General features: G+C 41.9%; 1 protein-coding gene across 1 annotated transcript in view; it reads left to right on the top strand.

Annotated features, from left to right (window-relative positions):
- Positions 1-26,112, top strand: part of Efcab5 (EF-hand calcium binding domain 5) — a 112,170-nt gene that overhangs the window by 11,876 nt on the left and 74,182 nt on the right. The window contains exons 3-6 of the mRNA XM_055619540.1: positions 5,734-5,901; positions 6,870-7,383; positions 18,951-19,107; positions 22,435-22,483. Coding sequence (XP_055475515.1) covers positions 5,734-5,901; positions 6,870-7,383; positions 18,951-19,107; positions 22,435-22,483 — 888 coding nt within the window. The remainder of the gene's footprint in view (positions 1-5,733; positions 5,902-6,869; positions 7,384-18,950; positions 19,108-22,434; positions 22,484-26,112) is intronic.

The raw sequence follows: 26,112 nt of genomic DNA, 5'->3' as shown, positions 1-26,112 counted from the left end.
TCTGCCCCAAAAGTGGAGTGCTCGAATTAAAGCCCTAGGCTATTACATCTGGCAAGATTTTTTATTTTAAACAAGTTAATATACATGAATGGCGTTTGCAAATTACGAAGAATGACGTGCGTGTAGTATGTTAACAATACACAAAATAGCAACATACGTAATTTTCAAAAAACTAAGACCTGGAGGGAACAGGACCTCCACAAGGAGACCAACAGAGCCAAAAACCTGGTCCCAGGGGTCCTGCAGAGACCAATACTCCAACCAAAGACCATGCATGCAGAGGACCTAGACTGCCTGCTCAGATGAAGCCCAGAGGCAGCTCAGTTTCCAAGTGAGTTCCCTTGTAGGGGGAGCAGGGGCGGTCTCTGACATAAACTTAGTGGCTGGGTTTTTGATCACTTTCCCCCTAGGGCGGTACAACCTTGCCAGGCCACAGAGGAAGAGGATGCAACCTGATATGGAAGGGGAAGTCCATCAGTGGACTAGGGGAGGGGCATGGGGGAGAAGAGGGAGGGATGGGGGGGGGACTGGGAGGAGATGAGGGTGGGGCCTAAGCCAGGATACAAAGTGAATAAATTAAATTATATGCCCAGTAAATTATATGCCCAGTGAAAGGAAATGCCAGGAAAGGAAGAAAAAATTGTAATAAATAAATAAAAATTTAAAAAGTTGACTAGTGGCTAGAGCAATGATGACTTACACATCGGGACAAGAACCTGAAAGGTTCATAACTCTAGGAAGAGTTTGGAGATAAGTGAAGTCTATCTGGGAAGGTTTGGGAATGGTGAAGCTCGGACTACTGAAAAACCCATTTGAAACTAGATTCAATTAAGCTTCCAAACTAACTTACCCTTGGGGCACTTCCACAACTTGTGATCCTCGAATTCCAAAGTCACCCAGGGAAAAGGCAGCTTCAGATAGAATCCTGATTTACTGACCCTCCTCCCGCTGTGCCTCCTTTTCTTTCCTTGACTTTTATGGCTCCAAAAGAGAGTGTTTAACTAAAGTTGTAACCAAGCACACATCTCCTCCATCTCGTGTTTCAGTGGGGCCAAGGCAAGCAGTAGGATTATTGCTTAGCAACCTAGAATGGCCTACCATGCTAGGGGCGCACCAGCAGGCTGCAATGAATAGAGAGAACGCCCTCGTTTATTTGTGGGCCTATTAAGGAGCCATTGAAGGGAAGTTTCTATATGTCTATAGCTCTCTCCTTAAATCAAGGAAGCGCACATGTGCCTTGTTTTGGGCTGAACAGATTAAGAGAAAAGCAAGTACATGAAAGCCTGCAGACTTAAAATGATTGCTTTCACACTAATATTTTTAAAAAGAGTAAAGATAGAAGGGTTAGATATGAATAGGTATTGTGTGTATTCAGTCTTTTTTTTTTTTTTTTCTGTTGCTGTGATAAGAATACCCTGACAAAGGGAACTTGAGGGGGAAAGAGTTCAGTGGCAAAATGGCAAGGTGGCAGGAACCAGAAGCAGCTGGTCATGACCGTCTACAGAGAAGAGAGCAATGAAATTAACGTGTGTGTTCCAGTGCTCAGCTGGTTTTCTCCACTCACACAGTCTTGGATCACAGTCAAGGACGGTTAGGATATGTTTTAAAATGCCACATACAACAGATCTGATATGAAAGAGATTTATTGGATGGAGGTGGAGAGAGAGGGGGGAAGAGAGAGACGTGGTGGGAGGGTGTCCCCAGGAGAGAAACAGAGGCAGAGAGAGTGCAAGAGAACAGAGAGCAGAGAGAGGGAGAGAGCAGGTGGGAGTGGCAGACCAGTTACAGCTGAAGCACCTGGCCAGGTGATGACATAGGTCACAGGCAGTGACATAGGACACTATGTGTCCTAATATTAGTGTCAGGACCCTAAAGGTCCCTAAGGGCAGGCCAGCTGAATTGCCTGCACAGCATAACATTCCTCCCTTTTTGTTTAATTAAAGAAACAAGGAGCCAGGGAGGGGTGGCAAGGCGGGAACGAGGGCGTTGGGCTGCTTCTCACGCAAAGCAGGTTAAAGTGCATAAATGTAGGTTCACTGGAAGCAGCTCTAGGTCACCACGCAGGGAAGGGGGGGTGTGTGTGTGAGAGAGAGAGAGCGGGAGAGGGAGAGAGAGAGGGAGAGAGAGAGAAAGGGAGAGGGAGGGAGAGAGAGAGAGGGAGAGAGAGAGATTGGGAGAGGGAGAGAGGGAGAGGGAGAGAGAGAGAGAGGGAGGGAGGGAGAGAGAGAGAGAGAGGGAGAGGGAGGGAGAGAGAGAGAGGGAGGGAGGGAGAGAGAGAGAGAGAGAGAGAGAGAGAGAGAAGACTACCAAAATGTCTAGATGACAGGGTGAGGAGGAGGGGAAGCCCCTGCCCTGGAAAGCCGAGGGTAGAGGGCAGGGTTATGCCAGCCGTGCCCAGCAGCAGCAAATAGGGCTGAGGAATGCTGGGAGAACCTGGAGCTGTTTGTCCCAGGCCTGAAGCACAGCAGACTGACCCGCCCACAGTGGACAGGCGTTCCCTCCTCAGTCATGCAATCAACATTAACACCCCCCACACACACACAGGCGAGCCCATGGGTCAGAGTAGTTCTAGATTTTCTCAGGTTGGCCATCTACACTGATCATCACACTGACAAACCAAAGTGGAGACATACCCTATCCTCCCCCCACCAAGTGACTTGAGTTGGAAATCCAACTGACAGATGAGAGAGCCGTGTGCTACCTCTTCTCCATTTCCCCTGACTGGAATAAATGATCTGGTCACAGAGGAAACAAGACCTAAAGAAGGTTAATATATGCCATCCACCACTGGACCCAGGACACTCGGTGGATTGTCTTTCATTGTTTCCTCACAGGTTATTTGATTTTTCCCTTTGTGAAAAAACATAAAGTGTATTCATCTGAGTATTGATTTTTTTTTCTGCAGCCTTTTTTTTTTTTTTTTTTTTTTTTTTTTTTTTAAGTAACAGAGCCCTTTTCTAATGAAATTTCATAATGTTCTCCAATTGTGTGAAGTAGGTTGAAGCGTAGCTGCTCTGGCTGACTTCCATGGGAAAGTCCTGAGGACTCTAAAGTCCTTTTCAGGATCCTGAGCAGTACAACTCAAAAGCCACTGCCCAACAGTGGGGACTCTTCTAAGGTGTTTTATTTTTATGATTTTGTTCATGTCTGTATGTGGATGTACGCAGGGGCCTTAGGAGGGCAGAGGTCTCCTAGGCCTGGAGGTGTAGGTGGTTGTGAGCCACCCAACGTGGATGCTGGGACTTGAACTCAGGTCCTCTGCAAGAGCAGTACCTGTTCTTAACTGCTGAGTCATCTCTCTAGACCCTACACAGGAACTCTTGCTGACTGTGGTTAGAATCATTGGTTTAGCCAAGGATGAAATAAAAATTCAGAGGAAGATCCGGGTGTGGTGCCACGCGCCTGTAATCCCAGCACTTGGGGAAGCAGAGGCAGGCGGATCTCTGTGAGTTCAAGGCCAGCCTGGTCTACAGAGTGAGCCTAGTACAGCCAAGGCTACACAGAGAAACCGTATCTTGAAAATTAAACAAACAAAACAAAACAAAACAAAAACAAACAAAAAACCTCAAAGGAAGGTTTGCAAATTCCATTCACCATTGGACCCAAGATGTTTCAAAGATGAGCTTTTAAGGATTTCTGTGATTTTTATACCAACCACTATGGAAGTAGGTTACTATTTCTTTCAAGTGAAATGCTTGTACTTATGACCCTGTGTTTTGGTACTTCCTGTTACTATAAAAAAATAAAATAAACACAGGCTAGGGTAACTTATAAACAGCATAAATTTATTATTTATGATTATGGAGCTAAAAGTCTTTTTTTTACAGATTTTTTATTTTTATTCATTATAGTTTATTCACTTTGTATCCCCCCCTGTAGCTCCCTCCCTCCTCCCCTCCCAATCCCACACTCCCTCCCTTTTCTCCACTCATACCCCTCAGATAGGGGAGGTCCTCCTCCCCTTCCTTCTGATCCTAGTCTATCAGGTCTCATCAGGACTGGCTTCATTGTCTTCCTCTGTGACCTGGTAAGGCTGCCCTCCCCTCAGGGGGAGGTGATCAAAGAGTAGGCCAATCAGTTCATGTCAGAAGCAGTCCCTGTTCCCATTACTAGGGAACCCACTTGGACACTGAACTGCCATGGGCTACATTTGCCTTAAGTTCAAGCAAGGCACAAACAGATTTGACGTCTGTTTGAGGGCTCAGTCTCTGCTTCCAGTACCTTGTACTCTACACACAGTTCCTTGAATGCAGCATCTCCTGAAGGAGATGAGCACCCTGTATCCTCAGATGACAAGGAGGTGGAAGGGACAACAAAAGGGGCCTAGCTAGCTCCCTCTAGCCCTTTCCATTTCTTCCTAATTTATGTGTATGCGTGTTTGTGCCTGTGTGAGTCTGCATGTAGCATGAATGTGCAGGTGCCTGGGGAGACTAGAAAAGGACACTGGATCCCCTGGAACTGGAGTTACAGGCAGTTGTGAGCTCTTCAATATGGCTGCTGGGAACTGAACCTGGATCATTTGCAAGAACAATAAATGCTCTTAACTACTGAGCCATCTCTTCAGCCCCACTCTAGCCCTTTCATAGGCTACTAATTCACCCTTGGGCCAGAGTCTTCCCCAGAGACCCTCCCTGTTAATATTGTCATTTTAAGTTCCAATATCTAGATTCTGCAGGGACACAAGCATTTGTACTACAGTGCCCTGAAGCACACTCTCAGTAATAGGGGCTGCTGAGAAGGCTCAGGGAATAAAGACACTGGCCATTAAGCCTGACAATCTGAACTGCTTCTCCAGAATCCACGTGGTGGAGAGGAAGAAACGAAGTTGTTCTCTGCCTTCCACACCAATGACCATAGCACCCCCCACACATCTACAAAATAAACAAGCAAAAGCAGAAACAAACAAATAAACAAACAAACCCTGGTGCTATACCTTAAAGAAAAATGTGTAGAAGAGAAGATACATGCAATAATTTTTGTAATAGGATTATTTGTTATAAGAAAAAAAAAAAACCTAGCAATATCTAGCAAAATGAGAATGGATAAATATAACAAAATATTGTCCCATAGTGAAAAATCAAGTATCTATTTAGTAAGTCACCCTCATCCTTGCAGGTCTGAACATAACAGAAAATAGTTCTTTTTAAATAGCCACTACTAGGAAGTTATGGAGGCTCTGCATCTTGTTCTCTTATTGGTATTTATTGGGAGTTATTACTAATTAAAACATGTCAGCTCAGTGTCCAAGTGGGTTCTCTAGTAATAGGAACAGGGACTGTCTCTGACATGAACTCATGGGCTGGCTCTTTGATCACCTCCCCCTGAGTTGGGGGGCAGTCTTACCAGGCCACAGAGGAAGACAATGCAGCCAGTCCTGATGAGACCTGATAGACTAGGATCAGAAGGAAGGGGAGGAGGACCTCCCCCAGCAGTGGACTTGGGGAGGGACATGGGTGGAGAAGGGAGAGGGAGAATGGGATTAGGAGCAGAGGGGGGGAGGGAGCTACAGGGGGGATACAAAGTGAATAAACTGTAATTAATTTAAAAAAATGAAAAATTAAAATATTTAAAAAACATGTCTCAATAGCTACTTTTCTATATTTGAAATTAATATAGCTAAAAAATTTCTGCTCTTTCTATTTTCACCTACAACCACAAAATAACAGACACAAACTGAAGTAGCATAGCATTTTGTAGGCACAACCCTGTTGTGGCACCCACATTCTCTTTCAGTGGATAATATCCGAAAAGACCCCAAAGAATTGCATCTCAGAGCAGAAGGGAAACTTCAGACTCCCATTAATTCTTCCACTCCAGTCAGCTCGGCACTCACGGAGCAGCAGCCAGTGTCTGGTAGCTTACTGCAGAGTGAGACTCCAGGCCCAAGCCAGTGCCCCCAGAGTAAAAGCCTTACGAGTCTCTGCCCTGATGTCATGAAGAAATGGGTTGTCTTCATTCTCAATTCCAAAATTGTTTGGAGAGTTCTATGTGTGTGTTCTGCTCCACCCTCACAGCAGGTATTTTATGCATATATAATGATCTTTCACACTGAGTCCATGATGCTATCCTTCCTTCATTTTGGCGATTTTTATTTTCTTCCATAGGAAATGGAGGCCGTTAGATGGATTGTCCTCATTTTATTGTGTCTTCTGATTCAAGTCTTAGCTCATGCCACCTACTCTAATCCTCAGGACTATGACCTAATCTCCCTTCAGTATCTTCTGTCTTTCTCTCTTCTGTACCTCTTGCTTCTTCTCATCTCTAATGAAAGAAGGATTGAGAGAAGAGGAGGAAGAGAGAGGAAAGAAGGGAGGGCGGAAGAAAGGGACAGGAGCTAGATAGAGTCAGAGGTCAACCTTGTCTCAGAGATAAAGAACAAAGAGAGTAGCAACAATTTAATTATTTAATAAAGGCGCTGGGCTACAAACTGACTTCTGACTATCTCAATAGCAAATGACTATGGTTCAAATGACGGTTCTGGGGCGTTTCATTTTGACAGTGTTCCAGTAAACCCTGTAAAAGGGTACAAAACCATCTTGAGGTTTTTGTTGTTGTTAACTATGTTCTATAGCCATCAATCAAATTCTGTTTCTCGTAGTTCTTACATTTTCTTAGTTAAAGAATCCTGTGTATGTTTATCAGTGTCTGGATATGAGCACATGCATGCAGGTGCCCCCAGGGACCTATGGCATCAGATCTCTCTGCAACAGTAGTTACCGGTCCCTGAGGGCTTCCAGTGTCAGCGCTGGGGACCCACTAGGGTCCTCTACAAGAGCAGTATGAACTCTCAACCACTAAGCCGTCATCTCCGCAGCCCCATGCTTCTACTGTTTCTTACATTTAGTTTTTCTTCTTCTCACGTGTTGCAGCTTTCAAGAATACGACATTTACAAAACCTGCAAAGGTGATTTTTACCATAGATGAAAATGAACAGACCTCAAAAACACCGCCCCCATGGAAGAAAAATCTTACTGAGAGATTACAGGCAAGATCCCACGTCATGGAGCAGAGAATGCTGGAGTTGGAAAGTCTGAGGCAGGAGCAAGAGAGGAAGTCTGCGAAGAGGCTCCCCGACGATGACTTGGGGAGAGAGTGGCTTAACACTGACCGCCTGACGCTGGCCACCCGGGCCTACCTGCTGGACAAGCTGCTGCCCACCTTGGTCCCTGGAGTAGAACAAATGTTAATGCAGATAGAAAAGAGGAAGATTTTGAGCCAAGCTGATATCCCAACCAAGTTTGACCCAATCAATTATTTGGGAGAATATTTAATGAGAAACAATACTAATTATATCAAAGACCAAGAAATGTCTGGCTACCAGAGGGTGATGAAAGATGTCACCGAAGAACTGAAGGTTCACGTTCCTGACACAATCGGCAACAGGTACGGTTTGTGGTGGATGCCACTGACGATCTTTCTCCTTACAGTGAAAGGCGAGGGGAAAACCAATGCGAATGCAAACAGGACTTGAAAGAAGTGATTTTATAGGTAGTCAAGAAGCATTTGTTGGCCGGAGGTGGTAACTAGTAATCCTAGTAACTAGGGAACTAAGTCAAATTCAGTTTCTTTTTAACAATTCTAATAAGTGGGAGATTTCTTTTTATATCGTACGTATTTTTCTTTTATGTAGTTAGTGTGTGGAGGTGCACATACCCGTGGCACCTGTTGGAGGCTAGAGGACAACTTTTGAGAGTCAGTTGTCACCCTCTACCTTTTTGACGCAGGGCTATCTCTTGTTTCTGCTGCTGGACTATGTGCGCCAAGCAAATTCAAGGTTATAGAGTAAGGCTTTGTAGGGCCATTTAGAGTATGGCCCTGTATTTACTGAGCTGCTACTACATGCCTCACAGTTTTTCAAAGCACTACAAGGACAAATGAATTAAAATAAGTTTATTTGTTTTGTTTTATTGAGACAGAGTTTTGCTTTCCAGTTCAAAGTGGGCTTAAATCTACTGTGTGTCCCAGGTTGCCTTCAGACTCATTGGAACCGTCCTGCTTCAGTCCCCCAAGTGCTGAGACTATGGTCCTGCACCAGGACACCTAACTTGTTACTTGGATTTGATTGTCACATCAGGACTTCAAGTGTAGCTTTATCTCCGTATCTCTCTGCACTGGAGAGCAACCTAATTCGAGAGCCAAAATATAGTTTTTTAAAGTTGTACAGTAAGCCAGGAACGGTGGTACATGCATTTAGTCTCAGCACTCAGAAGGCAGAGGCAGGTGGATCTCTGAAAGTTTGAAGCCAGCCTGGTCTACATAGTGAGTTCCAGGAAAGCCGGACCTATGCAGAGAGACCCTGTCTCAAAACACAAGACCAAAAATAAAACAAAGAAAAGTTATACAATGTAAAGTTTTCTTTCTCTTGTCCCCTTTCTACTCAGCAGCTATCTCTGCTGTGGATAACTGTGGATAATAATCCTTACAAAGATTATTCTTATGTATACGTTAGCAAGTACAAATATGAATTCTCAGTTTTATTTCAATTATAAAAACATATGAGTTGCAAATATCCCCACATTTCCACAAATCTTTTATCATGCAGCTGGAGTTAACTCTTAGGACATCCCATTTCGAGTCAGAACTTGCCCACAGATTCTCCTGGAGCTGTGATTTTTTTTTTTTTTTTTTAAGTCAGAGTCTCATTATGCAGGCCTGGCTGGCCTGGTACTTGCCATGTAGAGCAGGCTGGCCTTGAACTTACAGAGAGCCACATGCCTCTGCCTCCAAGTGCTAGAATTAGAGGCGTGCCCTGCCACACTCTGACACTAATTTTTATTTTAAATGTTAAACCGTTTGTAATTTACGTTCGTGTAAGATGTAGATCTTGTCTTTCTTTAGTAGACATTCTCCTCATGTTACTGTTCTACCAGCGGCAACTTATTTTATATGTTCATTGTATTTGGATCTAAAATGAAATATTTTCTAATAACAAATACAGTATGTGGGGCCCTGGTTGAGGTACTATTGATAGCCAATGGATTCTCAGGGGGAGGAAAGACAGTTTCCTTAAGGATGTGGGCCCTGTCTCTCCCTCACACACTTGTAAGTATATGATCAGCACAAAGCGGACTCAGTGTGTTATATATTTCAAGGAAAAGTAAGAAACAAAAAAAAAAAAAAGAACATGAAATTGGGTGGGGGTGAGGTGAGGGTGGAGTTGGACAGAGTTAGGGAAAGGTGTTAGGGGTAAATGTGATTAAAATACATCTTATACATGTATGAATTTATTGAAGAATTAATAAAAATAGTATGCTAAAAATGATGTAGGGCAGGGGCAGAGCGTTTACATATATGGATACCCCGGCCTTAAGCCCATGGATATTGGAATTTTAAGTATGCATTATGGTACCAGCTTTTGTTGTTTTTGTTTTTTTTAAACTCTAAAAATTTGAGCTCCTCATAACATTGACATAGTTATTTATTTGCTTTATCCTATAATTTATATAGGGTAGCCTCAAAATAATGAAACAAACTTATGATAATAAAAACACTAGATCAGCTTTAGATTTGTCCAGAGCTGTTTATATCTTAAATGAACTGAAGTCATATGAGAACCAAAGAAAGCTGGGCGTGGTGACTCATGTTTACAATCACAGCATTTGCAGAAGTTAAGACAATAGGGTTACCACAAGTTTGAGGCCAGCCTGAGCCATATCGCTTGTTTTAGGACAGCCTGGGCTACAGAGCCAAACTTTGTCTCAAAGCAAAAAACAACAAAAAAACAACCTCTGAAGAAACTAGGGTATGTTTTCGTGTTCTGTGTGTATGAGTGTTTTGCTTGTGTGTCTACCACATGTGCGCCTGGTGCCCATGAAGGCCAGAAGAGCACATCAGAGTCCCTGGAAGTTACAGATGTTTGTGATACGAGGATTCAAACCTGGGTCCTCTGGAAGAGCAGCCAGTGCTCTTAATCTTTGAGCCATTTTTCTAGCCCCCCAGAATCAGGATTTAAAATCTGTTATTGACAGCTACCTTTTTATACATCCCAGAACAGCCTGCCCGAGGAACGGTGCCACCTCAGTGGGCTGTGCCCCTGTATTGCTGATAAGCAAGGTCTTCCCTTTGACCGCTCCGATGTAGACAACTCCTCAGCAGCAGCTCCTTCTTTTGAGATGATTCTAGCCCGTGTCCAATTGACAGCTACAGATAACAACATGGAAGTGAAACTTTTATTTTCAATAGAAACAATGGTTTAGAAAGCGTGATTCCCTGCTTATGACATCAAAATTATCCAGGGTTAAAAGTAAAAGCTCCATACACAAGGCTCTGGGTTCCTTTCCCAACACCTCCATGTCCCAAGTATTCAGGTTCCTATGTCATTCCTCAGATTTTTCTAAATCAGATCATCTGGTAATTATTTAAAAACCAACCACGCTGAAGGTGACTAGGCAAAAAGAAGCCAAGTGAGGGGGGCTTTAGTGTGAGTGAAAAGTCCCACCTGCTTGTAGGAAGCCATGTCATTGAACCGAATCGTTTAAAGCACACTTCTCACCGTTAGTTCCCACTGAGCGGTGTACAAGGCTGCATCTAGACCTAATCCCATTGGAAAAAAATAAAAAACAAAAAACAAAACTTACTTACAGCTTGGGAATTGATGTCAAGACTCTAAATTAAAAACAAACAAACAAACAAACACAAACTTGACGAGTCCTTTCTGTCAGAGTGATGTGTAAACCTCAAGCACTTCATAAATTTGGCATTTGTCATGTATCAGAAGCTATAATACAAACAAGCCACGGACACACCAGGACCCTGGTCCTGGATCCTTTGCCAGCCAATGACGTGACACACGAAGACAGGATTGTTTCACTGGTGTTCCCAGAGCTGGAAGTTTGAATGTTCAGATCATCTTGAGGGATAATAAGAGCCCGTGTGTGTGTGTGTGTGTGTGTGTGTGTGTGTGTGTGTGTGTGTGCCTGCATGTTTGCAAATACACTATGAGTGTTCAGGTGCCCTTGGAGGCCAATAGAGAGTGTTGAGTTGATATCGCTAGAGTTATAGGCAGTTAGGAGCTGTCTGCATGGGTTCTGGGAACCAGACCACAGTCTTCTGCAAGAGCAGCAAGAGCTGTTAAATATTAAGCTACCTTTCCAGCCTCACCTTAATTTCTACTGGAGCAACTGTAGGAATCCATGAAAGAGTTAAAGTAATCAAAGGCTTAGATTAGGATTAGAACTTCATCTCCCCTCTGGCAAAAGTCCAAAGTCTGTTGATGCCACCAATGCCAAAGCCAGGCATTTGTAGCCTATCCAGACAGCCCACAGATGCTTTTCAACAGAATGTGCTACTCCAGATGCTTACTGACGTAAAGCTCGGATCCTCAGCAATCATCCTAAAACTAGTCCTGCTTTAAATTTCTTTGACCCTGTCTTATGTTTTATCAATCCATTACAGACTCTTGACAAAGTCCCTCTGCTTTAGGAAGGAACATTTTCCCCCTTATTTCTATTCATCAAAAGAGGGCAAAGTGTTTGTCAAGAGTTGTTTGTCAAGAGTTTAACTTCTGGTGACTTTAACATTAAAGTGACTTTAACTGAAAATTTTCATCTGTCTTCCCAGAAAAAAAAGGGGAATTTGATGGAAGGGGAGGAGGACCACCCCTATCAGTGGACTTGGAAAGGGGCAGGGAAGAGATGAGGGAAGGAGAGTGGGATTGGGAGGGGGTGAAGGAGCAGGCTACAACTGGGATACAAAGTGAATAAACTGTAAATAATATTAAAAAAATAAAAATTTAATTAAAAAATAAGGTGGATGAAGTTCCTGGAGATGATAGCGAAGGTTGTCAAGGAAAAGAAGGGGGGGTGATTTACTCATCTCTGTTCTGTGTCTCACAACGACAGACAGAGCAGGCCTTCTTTATGTCCGCAGAACAATTTTTATGGTGGCAGCCATTCGCTTGAAAAAATACATCGTCTCTACTGTTGGTTTTTCATACACACTATCATTTGCTTTTTATCAAGTTTCTGAAAGGCAGATGTAGAATCCATGTGGACTTTAATCTTCAAGTGTTGCATGCAAATTTGCAAAGCCATAAAGCAGGTTGGGTTCATTCTGCTTGCTCTTCTATTTGTTTTTTTTCCCTTAATATCTTTATTTTTCTTGTATCTTTTCCTTCTGACTCTGATTCCTCTAGTGCTTAGGAATTAATATGTAAACGTTTCTTTCCACTGTTTTATGACTTGATAGTGAACAATTTTTGTCCTTACAAGATTACGAATTTTTAGTAGCCTGGGAGTCACATACATTTTTAAGTGTGTTAGAATCTGTAAAACTGGAAACCAAAACAGTAAATTATACTAAAGAAGTTTAAAAAATAAAAGAGAAGCTTATTAATATGAGAATTGCAGATTATTTCAGATAAGCTGGGTCTATTTTCCATCAATCTTGACATAAGATCCTTGGAGACCGGCCCACACAACTGGGGAAAGTGGATCCCAGAGTCCTGAGGGCTGGGTGTGCAGCCCTCCCATGTAACCTCAGCACTTGGGGGGTTAAAAAACAAACAATGAAACCAACACCTGAGTCTTTCCATTACCCTTGAATTTGCTGATTATGTCCCAGCCTGAAGGATCGCTGCTGTACTCTGACGTATCTTTGGATAATTTTTTTCAGTGAATTGTCTTTATTAGCCTTTGCATTAATGATAGTATATTTATTCCACGAAGAGAAATAATCATAAAAAGATGTTCCAAAAGAATTCCTTTCTCCATTACAGCTTCATAAATAAGAAGAACAAGTTAGTGTAAATGCTCAAACATTAGTGATACACAAACCAAATACAATTTTAAAGGGATGAAGATGCAGGCAATCTACATGCAATATTCAAGTAATCTACACAAACCATGTGCCAAAATCTATTGTGTCTTTTCTACTGGAACACGCTGTGTGCAAAGGATTCTAAGATTTACCTCACAGTACTTATATTTTGTATCTGTCACACCAAAATGCCTCAAAATGTCTACTTCATCTTTACAACTCCCAGCGGTAGGTCTTGGCAACAGAAAGGATGTTTTTGGTCCTCGGTTGCCAGGAGACTGGCTTCCTAGACAGCAGTCGGCTCCCACCCCATACCAGCTGCCACCTCTTTACCGAGCCAAATCAACACGGCATCAGGAGAGGAAATCCTGCAGCTGCTTCTCCACAGGTGATACTACCTTAGTAAGATAAGTCAGTCCGTCAATTCGTACTGGAAAACAGATTTTATCAATCTGGTGAAGCCCAGTCTCCTGAAAATAACGATAATGCTTTCCGTGGCATTTGAATTTCCATTACAGTGGTATGGGTGTAGGGTTTTAGCCAAACAATTTCTAATTTTGTTCAACCCGAGGCATAATTCGTAAATGCTGGTTAGTCTAGCATGCATCTGTAAATGACATTCTGGGTGTGCTTACCCCATGGTCACTCAAAAGTTGAGCTCATATAGGACGGGGATGTGGTTCTGTTGGAAGGATGCTTGTCTTGCATTGACAAAACTTGGGTTCAAGCCCCAGGGTTCCATAAACCTGAGATGGTGGTGTGTGCCTGCAACCCCAGCGCTTAGGAGATGGAAGCAGGAAAATCAGAAATTCAAGACCGTCCTTGGCGATTGAGTGGGTTTGAGGCCAGCCTGGAATAATGAGACCTGGTCTCAAAAAAAAAAAAAAAAAAAAGTCCCAACTGCCTATGGACTATAAAATTGTAGTCTCCTTAAATGGTATCCCAATATTCCAACTCTCAACCTGCAACTAGATGTTGAATGAGTCTTTGGCACAGACTATTCCAATTGTTAAAGAGACTGAAACGCAGAGTCAATTTCTCTCCAGTTAGAGCTGTATACCCGGCTTGAAAAGGCGAGACAGTCTAAGAGCGGAAACACCAGACTGCCCACAACGTGCAGGAATTGTTATGACTTTCTACTTCCTTTTCTTGATTCATCTAAAAGTATCCAGGAGCTGATCTCATCAAATGAATGTGAGCTTTGCTTACTTACACCAGAGGCTCTGGCCTCTAGAGGTTGAAGGCCATACGTCCAATTGCCTTGATTTTTAAATATTTTCTCTTAGCTTGGTCCCATACCATCAAGCCAGATACATTCTTATCTCACTCCAGTAGTGTGCAGAATATCCTTACTTTGGTGTCCTCTGCCTTGCTCTTACTTCTTCAGTGAAGTGGCTCAGCCACCTCATGTAGAAATAGGAAACCCTGGCCACCAATGCCAGCGTCAAAACTTAGCCATACCCTGTGGGAGGAACCCAGCATGCAGTGACAGTAAATTAGACCACACAGCCCTTGGCCACTTTTACTATTTCACACTTATCAACTCACTAGCCACTTCTGGAACCTGGGGTGCCAGCTTTCTTTGACTAAACACCTCTTCCTTCTCATTCCTCTAGCTGGTTAGTTTCTCCTTGTCCTTCAGAAATTACCTTGAGTGTCCCTTCCTCCTCCGGATGCCTTCTGCCACACCTGGTCTGGATCAGGTGCTTCTACACATTTTGGAGGCCCTGGGAGGCTGGCCAAGCACCCGAAGCCGCCGGAATTGTTCACGTGCTTACAATCTGCATCACACCGTCCACAGCTTTAACAGATCTTTCCCCAACACCCTAGCACCAACACTGCATCCTGTAAGTGATGCTCCGTAAAATATGCTAACTAGGTGAGTCCAGCTTTTACCATGTCCCCTTTCTTTCTAAAAATTATTTTTTAACCTAGGCACAGAGGGTCACGATTACAGTCCCAGCAACTGCGGAGATTCAGGCAGGGGAGTCACCATGAGTTTGGGCTCATGATTTTTTTTTAGGTGCATAAGATTATTAGGGTTATTCTCGGTTGATAACTGTAAGAGGGTCATTGTATTTTCATACTTACCCTTAATCTGGAGTGACTGAGTATTTAGTTTTGAAATCTCTAGAATTTATTATCAATATTTAATGAGTATGTTATGATGATGTTTTATTAGGTCATAAAAATTCCAAATAGGCCCGATTATCAATCTATCCAAACACCACTGATGGGCTGGAGAAATGGCTCAGCAGTTAACATTATTTGTTGCTCTTACAGAGGTCCGAAGCTCAGTTCCCAGCACCTAACCGGTGGTTCACAACTGTCTATAATTCCAATTCCAGTGGATCTGGTGCCCTCTGCAGGCACAGCCCTACATACAAGCAAAACTACTATAAAATACACAGAATGTTTTAAAACTATCACTGATTAGCCAGCTACTTAAGGGTTTCAGTCATTATATGTTATGTCAGGAGCTTAATTTTTGTAGTTAGATATCTGTTGAATAAAACAGGAGGAACTATGAATTCAGTAATTATAATAATTTAGGCACATGTCACCTGCATTTTGTAAGGTACCCATTCCAGGGACAGTGGGACATGCCTCAAAAGTGGCGAAAAGTCTGGCTTATCTTTCAGAAAATGTGATCCCAGAGCCTGAGAGCTGACAAACCCTAAACTATTACTTATAAGCAAGATATCACACACCGTGGAGACGGCTTATTGTGGGGAGGTTGGGAGGGAGGCGGAGCCTCACCCTGTACTGATGAGAGGGAAAACTGTCACACCGGGTGGGGACACACAGAGTTCACAGTTCTGTGCCATGCACACACAGCTGTTGTCGCCATGGTCAAAGAGAGTCTCCACCCAGGCTGCCCTGGCTGCTGTTACGCCATCTTGACACACACTAGAGTCATGTGAAAGGACCGAAGCCTCCGTTAGATCCAGTTGAAGGGCATCATCTTACTTAAGATTGACGGGGTGGGAGGGGAGTTGGGCGATGCTCATGCTGGGTAAGGAGCACACTCAGGGCCCTGCACGTGCTGGGCCAGCCTTCTACCAACTTGTTTCCACTCTGTCATGAGATGTATACTGTTGGCTTTTTTTGTTTTTGTTTTTCAGAAAAAGATTTCATAACACGTGTTCATATGGAGGAAATGTTTGCTTATTTAGTTGTTTTGTTTGTTTGAGACAGGGTCTTGCTGTGAAGCCCAAGCCGGCTGCAAACTCACAGCAATCCCTCCTGCCTCAGCCTCCCAAGTTGTGGGTACAAAGTGTGTACTACCATACTTGGCTTTATTAGTTAGCTTTTATGTGTGCCAGCGCATGTGTTGTATGTGCGTGAATTCCAGAGGTCAACCTCAGGTGTTATTCCTTAGGCCTTGCTCAGTTTTTTTTTTTCAGACAGTCTCTCCAGTGGCTAGAAACTCACCAAGTAGGCAAGGCTGGCCAGCAAACCCCAAGAACCCGCCTGTTTCTGCCACATCCTCAGTGCCAGGGTGACAAGTACACACCTACACTGCCTACCTAACCCTTCTTTTTTTTTCATCCTCTTCCTCCTTCCCTTCCGCCTGCTCCTCTTCCCCCTCCTCCACTTCTTTCTTCTCCCCCATTTAATACGGGTTCTGAGGAGCTGACTCGGATGACCATGCTTTCAAGGCAAGCCCTTTGCCAGCCGAGCTGCCCTCCCACCCTGGGAGCTATATTTGGCACCCACGTGTGGGTCACACCTGCCCTACACTGTCCGAAGTTACAAGTGTTGGATGGTGTGGGGTCCTGTTGGCTGGTGTAAGCATTCTTATAAAGGAGCACAGGCAACAGAATGTTAGACCTTCCCTGGAAGAGTGACGTGATCAATTTAAAATCCATTTGGATTACATTCAGAAGCTCATACACAGTGTCTCTACAGCATGAAACTAGATTTCCTCTCCAAATTTGGGCATCATGATACGATGTCTCAACTGAGACCCAAAGCAGGTGGAAGATCTAGTCAGGCAAAATGAGGGGGGAAAGGCGTTTTGAGCAGATGAAAATGTGACAGGAAAAGAACTTTGTGAGTCGATTTTTGTGTCTTATGAGAACCTGGAGACACTCAGTACTTCTGACACTGTCCCAATCACTTGTCTGTTCCACCATCAGATGCTAAGCTTTGTAATGGCAGAATACATAATAAATGCCCAATAAATGTTTGTGTAATGAGTGTGGCCGACTAAGGGAACGAGAGGACTCATAATGAGAGAATGCTAGATGTAAGACCACGTGTGGAATAGAAGGCCATATTGGAATGTGCACTTCAGACATGCTGTATTGGGAGAAGAGAGAGAAAGGCAGTTTGGGAAGAGGAGGGTGAGGAAACACCGAGGGACCAGGGAGGTTTGGCTGCTCAGTGCTACGTAAAGGGAACTTAGCTCTCCCGTTACAATACTAACTCATCTTTCAGAAGTTCACAAAAGGCTCTTCTGGACTCCTAAACTGCTTGCCTGATTCCATCTTCTGACCCAAAAGTTTATTTTTGAAGGCTTGTATTCCTAGAGAATTACAAAGGTCTGACATGGGCAGAGTGTACATCTTCAATTCAGTCCTTTCTCTGGACTATTAGAGGTGTCTAACATCCACATTCTCACTGAAAACTTGTTTGCCTCTCAAATCTGTCACATTGTCTCAGTCTTCCTCTCTGAAGTATGAAAAGCTATTGTAAATCTTGTTGGACCTAAAAGAGAAAATCATTGACACAGCTGTTTGTTGTTGTTTTTATTCTGCGCTATGGGATTTGATTTCGATCAAAACAGTTTGGATGTTGTTTGTCTGGTTGGTTTTTTAAGTTCTAATAGGGATGATTAACATAAGAACAACTGAAGCCTCCATTCTTTGCCATCCTCAGCCTGGTGATGCATCTCTGGCTGAGGACAATAGTTACTCTTGTACTCAGGACATCAGCAGGGCTGCACAAGCATTTGACTCTGGCTAGACAGCAGCAACAGGCCAGGAAGAGACACTCCCAGGCAGATTTCTCAGGTTTGGTCCTGAGCATCAGAATGGCCTCTTAGAAGGGCATCATCCATGTTTCTCTCCAGGGAAGGAATAAAGCTAATGACCTGTAGGTTCTACAGAGTGTGTAGGAAAGCTTCTTCTCCTTCCTATAAAAGAAACAAAACAAACCCTGTAAATTACTAATTATATTTGTATATATTTATACAGTGATGTTATGATGTATAAATATGTAGTATAATTAAATCAAGCATTATTTTTCACCTCAAATAGTTGCTTTTATGGAAAGAACATTTGAAAGTTATACTCTTAGCAATTTTTAAAATATGCAATATTCTATTATGAACTATATTATTGTGCAATAGATACTTACTTTAAAACCTTATTCTTCTGTTCTCTGTCATTATCTCCTCTGTATCTGCCATTGATTTTTTTCCTATAGATAAGTAATAACAAGCGGCATTTGTCTTTCTATACCTGGTATATTTCACTTGGCCTAATTCTCCAGCTCTGTCTATGTTTCACAAACAGCATCCTTCTGCTTTTTTTTTTTTTTTTTAAGGATACATAATAATCTGTGGTGCTTATATGCCGCGTGATCTTTATCCATTCAGAACTGATTCTGTAGTTGGCTACTGTGAATCGTGTGACAATTAATATGTGAATGCAAACTTCTTTCTAACAAACTGACTTCAAGTCTTTTGGAAAAATAGTCACAAGTAAGATTTCTGTATCTTTTGGTAACTATTTTTCTATGTTTTTCAGAATCTCCACAGTTTTTCATAACTGTGTGTTAACATTCCCACCAATACTTCCTTTTTGTTTTGTTTAGTGTTTTTTGTTTTGTTTAGTTTTTTTTTTTTTTTTTTGCTTTTCAAGACAGGGTCTCTCTGTATAGCTTTGGCTGTCCTGGACTCACTTTATAGACCAGGCTGGCCTTGAACTCACAGAGATCCACCTACCTCTGCCTCCCTAAGTGCTGGGATTATAGGTGTGTGCCACCAATACGTCTTAGATAAAATAGGCCAGCATTTGTAAAAAGTTAAATAATGGTAGAAATTAGCCTAAGACGAATGCTGAATGCAGTCAGTGATGATGGAAAAAAGGCGTTTAAATGAGGCTCTGAACTTTTGGATTCTGCCATTGAAGTATCCGAAGCAAACCAAGGGCCCTTAACATGTATTCTCTGTTCTCATACTCCAGAGTATCCAGGATGAAGGAGAAAGTTAAAGAAAAGAGAGAACAAAGAGAATACATCAGCACTGTCAAGGTCCAGGTGGCCTCCGTCAGAAAACAGGCCCTGGAGGAGCAGTTCAGTGAATGGGTTCTCAACACCAAAGGAATGATTCCTATAGCTGTGGTAAGAGAGGGGACGCTCGGGGAGGGTGGACGGGGGAGCGGTAACAGGGAAGTGCTAGCACGGTAAGTGGACCGTCAGAGGCTTCCCTTGAAATCCTCATCATGCCTGAACTAGGTCAACTCTTGGCCCTCCTACTCTGTGGGAGCTTCTTAATTTCTTCAATTTTTCTCTTGGATATAAAAAATAAAATACAAATCTGGTAAGATTTTTAATATCTTGATTCTGACAAGATAGTTTCCAACATAATCATTACAAAGACAGATTTCGTGTGCGTGTGTCTTTTTGTGATATCTGTGAGACCACATCTCTTAGCTACAAAGCACAGCCACTCTCTAAGAATTAAGCATTTTTTCTTACATATGTAGAGTTTTGAAAATATTTAATCATAAGATACAATTCCAGGTGACTGACTTTAAACGGACCAAGGAAGAATAGCTGTGAAGGCAAAATTAACAAAACACAAAACTTATTAAAAACTGTTGTCCAAAATATTAAAAATAATTATTAATTGAAATTCAACAATAAAATAGTAAATAGCCCTTTTAAAAAAATAGGCAAAAGTCAGGCGTGGTAACACACAAAACCAGCATTCAGGAGGCTGAGGCAGGAGGACAATTTCAAGTTCAAGACCAGCATAATCTACGTGGTGACACCCTATCTGAAACACGCACAGGGCACACACACTGAACAAAACACATGAACAAAATATATCACCAAAGATACACTATGAAAATGGCAAATAAACCTGTGAGACACCTCATGCAATTAAAAAATTAAATTTTTAATTAATTAAAATTTTTATTACTGTCATTCATTCATTTTATATGGGGATGTAGGGGCGTGGCATACTACAGTGAGTTCAGAGAACAATTTTCAGGATTCGGTTCTTTTCTTCCATCATCTGGGTCCTAGGGATCAAACTCGTGGCATCAGGCCTGGTGGCAAACGTCTTTATTCACTTAGCAATCTCACCAGGCTTAGGGACTGTGAATTAAAACAGAAATGAAATGCCATGACCAACCCATGATAATGGTTAAAACGCAGAACACTAACAATCAGTGCTGCAAGGATGTAGAGCAGGAAGAACATTCACTCACTGCTTGTGGGAATGTGAAACAGCACAGCCACTTGGAAAGACTTTCTTGGGAAACAGAACAAACTCAAGCAGTTACATTCAGAGAAACCAGCAAGATGGCAGTTGCAAGGGGAAAAGATGAGAGGAAGAGGAACTGGTCGTCATCGGGTTAGAATTTTAAATTTGTAAAAAGAAAAACATTAAATTTGTAGTATATATTCACACATATTCTTTAAAAATTACTAAATTGACACATGCCTCTCATCTCAGAACCTGGGAGGCTAAGGCAGAAAGACTGCTATCCATTTGAAACCAGCGCGGGCTACATTGTAAAACTCTATCTCCAGGGGCTGGAGAGACAGCTCAGCACTTAAAAAGCGCTCATGGGCTGCTCCTCCAGAAGACCCTGGTTCAATTCCGTGCACCCACGCAGTACCTCGCAGCTGTACGTCACTCCAGTTCCAGCGGATCTGATGCCCTCTTCTAGCCTCTGAGGCCCCACAGACGTGTGGTGCAGACACACATGCAGGCAAAACACATGGGGGGAGAAACTCTTTCTAAACAAACAAAAAAATTTAAGTTGGTAATTTTTGTGTGCATTTTAAACACACAAACTAGACATACTTTTATAACGTACAATTCAAAACTAGCAATCTTCTACACTTAGCCAAACCACTTAGTTCCCTGTCCTGTGTGTTAATGTGCACAGCAGCTTTACTCATAGGTGTCCACACAGGAGAGTGACTTAGATAACCTGAATTAAATGGAGATAAGTCAATCGGCGCCCTGTCATGCAATAGGATGCTGGTGCTAAAAGGAAGGGAGATATCACGCCATTAAAGACACAGAGGAAACTTAAGAACATGTGACAAAGTTGGAGAAACCAAACAGAAAAGACTGAATACTAATTATGTGATTCTAATTACATGACATTCTGGAAAAGGGAAAATTACGGAAACAGTAAAAAGATGTGGTTGGCATTAGGGAAGGAAAAATAAGTAGGTGGAACACGGGATTTTTTATTTTTAAGTTAGCATTTAAGTAAAATGTTTCTTGGCATTTTCATATATATAATATGCTATTATGTATAAGAGAAACGTAATGTAATATGATATAAGATATATCACATTATCTAAAATGTGTGTAATATATTACGCTTTGTTCTTAAATCATCCTTTCCCACAGTCCTAGCCCAAGTCCCTGTCTCTCTCTTGCTGGTCCCCTTCTTCCTCTCAGATTGTCTCCCTTTCTGCTTTCAAATCACATGTGTCCATTACATACTTCTGTGCTCTCTGTCCTTCCTTTAGACCTCTCCCTTTTCTCTCCTGGTCCCCTCTCTACCTTCCCGACCTATACACATACACTTTAAATCAAGGTTCCCCATGTGAGAGAAAACGCTCAATATTTGTCTTTTTTTTTTTTTTTTTTAACTCTGGCTTATTCTGTTTGGCATAACTAGCTTGAGCTCTGACCATTTTCCTGCAAATGTGATTTAATGATTTTGTACTGCTGAATAGAATTCCATATGTATACGTTCCACACTTCCTTTATCCATTCATGTGTTGTTGGGCATCAAAGCTGGCTCTGTTTCCTAGCGAGTAAAGATAGTGAAACAGCCCTTTATGGTACCACATTGATAGACCCCACCATCATACATTTGTCAAAAACCCCAGAACACAAAACACCAAAAGTCACCCTACATAAAAACTGGGCTTTAGAGGAAATGGTGCCATTGTCGTCCCATAATTTGTAACGGGTCTACAGCTCCAGCACAGAATATTGGTAGTCAGAGAGATTGTGTGCGTGCGTGCGTGCGTGCGTGTGTGCGTGCGTGTATTCTGTGCAGTCTGTTCAGTTTAGTGTGAATCTAAAAATTCTTTATAGAAAGGAAAATCTATCTTTTAAAGAAGCCAAAAAGAATTCTGAAAATTTGTGTTTAGTAATCACACAAGGAAATAAAGGTAATTCTGAGGATTGCCGAGACAGTTGCAAATGTGCCTTATATCACACTCAGCTGTCAGAGGTTGCTAGAAATGTCCCCAGGAGGAGACAAAACAGGATCATTCTCAGTGTCTCAGTCCTCACACAGAAAAGAACAGAAATCAATGAGTACATGCATGGGAAGGTAAAATACTAACCTAAACAGGATAGGCTCACTCAGTGCTTAGAAAGACCATTTTTGGCTTTTAGTCTGAAAAACTTAATATGTGGTCATTGAGGAGTAATATACTTTCTCCTTCCTGTCTCTGCAGATTCAGAATGTCCTTAATGATTTTTTTCAGAAGCCAGATTTGCATCTTGGTAAATATGCCTTTTACTGTAGTATTTTTACTTTTCGGGTGGGAGTCTGAAATCGTACGGTCAATGTTAAGAACTATGTTGTCCGAAGCACTTAAGGATAAATTAGCATTCTCTGTTCTTCCCAGACACAGAATACCAAAAGCACAGAAGCGATCAATCAACCTCAGTCTCTGCCATCCAGCGCTCCCAGATATTACAAACATTGCATGATTACCCCTTTATTATCCCGTGACATTCCCAGAAAATAGTAATTACAGAGTTTAGAAAAACTATGTCATAATTAAAATAAAGAAAACATTGCCAGGTGGTGGTGGCCCACACCTTTAATCCCAGCACTCAGTAGGCAGAGGCAGGCAGATCTCTGAGTTTGAGGCCAGCCTGGTCTACAGAGTAAGTTCTAGGACAGCCAGAGCTATGTAGTGAGACCCTGTCTTGGAGAAAAAAAATACAGAAGGATAACAAGCATTTTGCAAACTGCTATAAGTGATCAGCTAAAAATATGAATAAATGACATTGAAATTGAATATTTAGTAGACACAGAAGCAGATGTAACAATAATTTCACCAAAATCTTGACATCCAGATTGGCCTATTGTAGGGTGGGGGGTGAATATTCAGCTTCTAGGGATTGGAACTTTATCTCAGGTAAAATAAAGTGTAAGGTGAGTCAAGTGTATAAGGCCAGAAGAACAAATAGAAAAATTAAAAACATATGTGACTAATGTTGCCATGAATTTATGGAGATGTGATTTGTTGCAACAATGGAAAACACAGGTTAACATTCCTCCAATCTTAGAAACAAACCATAAAATAAAGAATGCCTCTGAGAAAAATATTAAAAGGTATCACTGAGAACAGTCACAGACTGTCCAGGTTGTCCATAAGCAGGACACAACAGCTGCGGAGAGACATTGAATATTAGAAAAAAAGCTACTGTATTACATCAGACTGTATATTTTGAAGATGTGTTGACCTCAGAGTGGAAACTGGGATAGGTGCTACATTGGAGAAGAGGTTTTGTCTTTGTTTCCGCAGGGGAAGAAAAGCTGTGGTTAACATCAAGGTTGATAAGATTAGGTGTGAACAGGAGAGATCTGAATGACGGGAAGTGATAGTTCATTAGACAGCTCGGTCATTCAGTCCAAACAAACATCTAAAGACCAACTATGCCTTTCACTTGATCAGGCATGAAAAAATAAAAATAAAAAATAATAAGATTGTAGAATGAAAACTTAGCAAAGGCACACTTGCCTTACTGGCATGAAATAAAAAATGGGTTTCCTTAAACCACGACTTAATTCCATGTAACAGTGCTAGACTGTAGATTGCTACGTGGCCCACACCGTCTTGGACATCAGCTTTTGGGTTTTTCCTTAAATAAAAAAGGATGTTTTTGTTGTTTGGTATAATACAGCTAAGAGATTTAAATGTTCTAAGTAAATTCAAAAGGTTACTGCAGTTCAAACCCGTTTTCTAAATCTCTAAGAGCTGGAGTGATTTGCAGCTGAGATAAATATTGAGCAGGGCCGTGGTAGCCCACGCCTTTAATCTCAGCAGAGACAGGCAGATCTCTACAAGTTGTTTCCTAGATTCTAGAGTTAGAGTGAAGGAGGTGGTGATGGTGGCACATGCTTTTAATCCCACCACCCACCAATCAGGTGTGGCTCCTGATTGGTATGTTTGCACGCTAGAGCAATCACACACCATATTTACAGATTATTTTTTTTGTTACCAAATATGAAACTTTATTATATTAGACATAAACAAAAAGCAACAACAAAATGCATAGTATGATGATCAGTTTTTCAGCTTCATACTTCCATCTGGTGGAATAAAAATGTTATTACTTCACTTCAAAAATTTAGAAGTCAAAAGTAAAAAACATTATATTTAAACAAAGTACGGTAAGCATAAACATAGTCAATCTGTGAAATAGACATCTAAAAAATAAAAAAATGAAAAATAAAAAGGTACAATCCTATGGTTCCCATGGTTTACTCACTTGATGGACTTTTTAAAAATGTTAGGCAACAAAATATTTATTGAGCAGCTTCTATATACTCAGCATTATCACTCAGTTGAGAAAAGGTTGACGGAAATTTGACCAGTTCTATGAAATCATGAGTTTTATCATACAACTGTATGGGGCAGAGGATGAACGACAGAATGAAGATATGAATGCAGAATTCTAGGAGGTGGTAAAATTATGAAGAAAGAAAAAAAAACAAGATAAAGATTGGACTCTTTTAAACTGGCTTGTCTGAGATCGTTGATTATTAGAAATTGAACAAGAATACCTACAAGAAAGTTTTCAGGTAGAAAGGAATCTAGTGAACATCGAGTGGACCTCCAGGGGATAGGGGATGTGAGTGGAAACTTACAGATTGTTATAAACCCCTCTACAAGGGTGCTAGAAAGGCAGCTAACTTCCACCGGAGAGAGGGACAAAGAGCAGCTTCTGCGACTGCTAGGAAACTCAGGTCTGTGCATGCAGCCCTGACCGCTTCTGAACCGGACGAGACCCTAATTATGGATGGCGCATTTATTGGTGAGTTGGCAACTGGGGACTCTTCATAAAGCAAAAAGGAACTCGCCAACGTTTGTTGGCTTCTATTGCAAACACTTTCTGTATAGGGAGAATAAATATTCTCTCCTTGAGACACAAATCTGGGCATTTTACAAGGCAGGGGAGGAGCCTTATACTTAGTCATTGTCAACCACTCTATGGTCACACGGGCACCCCTTTACAATGATGGATTTGACCCGTTCGAAGGCAGAGTCTTCCACAGGCTTAGCCATGGAAGGACGGGTATTACGGTACAACTGGAAACTATCTGAATTTCGTCGCGATCAGAATGTGGTAGTAAAGAAGTCTGTGCCCTCCTGCTCTGAGGAAGTAGCTCAGTTATCTGTAACCCCCATGCCTAAACTGCTCACCCTTCCCCCAAAAGCGGCACCTATTGAACTGTGGGGACCAGTGGGATGGCCACAACATTTGTCTGATGCATGGTTTACTGATGCTTCATCAACCACTGATGGAACCAAAACTAATGGAAAGTGGAAGCCTGTAGACTGGGGGGGGTGACATGGCCAATGTTGAGGAAGGAACCACAGAATTAGCAGAGCATTGTTGGCCAAAAGACAAACAGCTAAGACAGCTAAAGGAAAATGTCTGTCTTCTCCGTGGTGTGTGCACAATAGTATAGCTGTATGGTCATCAAAATGGAAAACCACCAATTTGCAGGTAAATGGCAATGATAATCATCTGGTCATGGAAGGCATGAATGGAAATGGCAAAACCTAGCAAAACTTAGCAGAGACATCAGACTTTATGTAGCTCATGAAGGCAGGACAGACAAAACATTTGAAAATAATGAAATAGTGAACAAATATGCATCATGTGTAATTAAGAATATTAAAATTTCCATGGAACAAATTCAGAATAAACCAGCAAGAATAATAGATTACACATTCAAAAAACTTGAAAGTTCACCCCTAATACTAAAAAATAAGAGGAAATGGAGAACCAAATTAATCCAGGGCAACCCTATGAGAATAACTGTTTTAATTTCATAGTCAGGTTGTGGTACATACCTTTAATCCTAGCACTTGGGAGGCAGAGGCATGTCC

This window comes from Psammomys obesus, unplaced genomic scaffold (genome assembly GCF_907164565.1).
Source record: "Psammomys obesus unplaced genomic scaffold, mPsaObe1.curated_primary_1811, whole genome shotgun sequence".
Classification (NCBI taxonomy): Eukaryota; Metazoa; Chordata; class Mammalia; order Rodentia; family Muridae; genus Psammomys; species Psammomys obesus.
The sequence above is the reverse complement of the archived record's forward strand: the minus strand, read 5'-3'. Positions and strand labels throughout refer to the sequence as shown.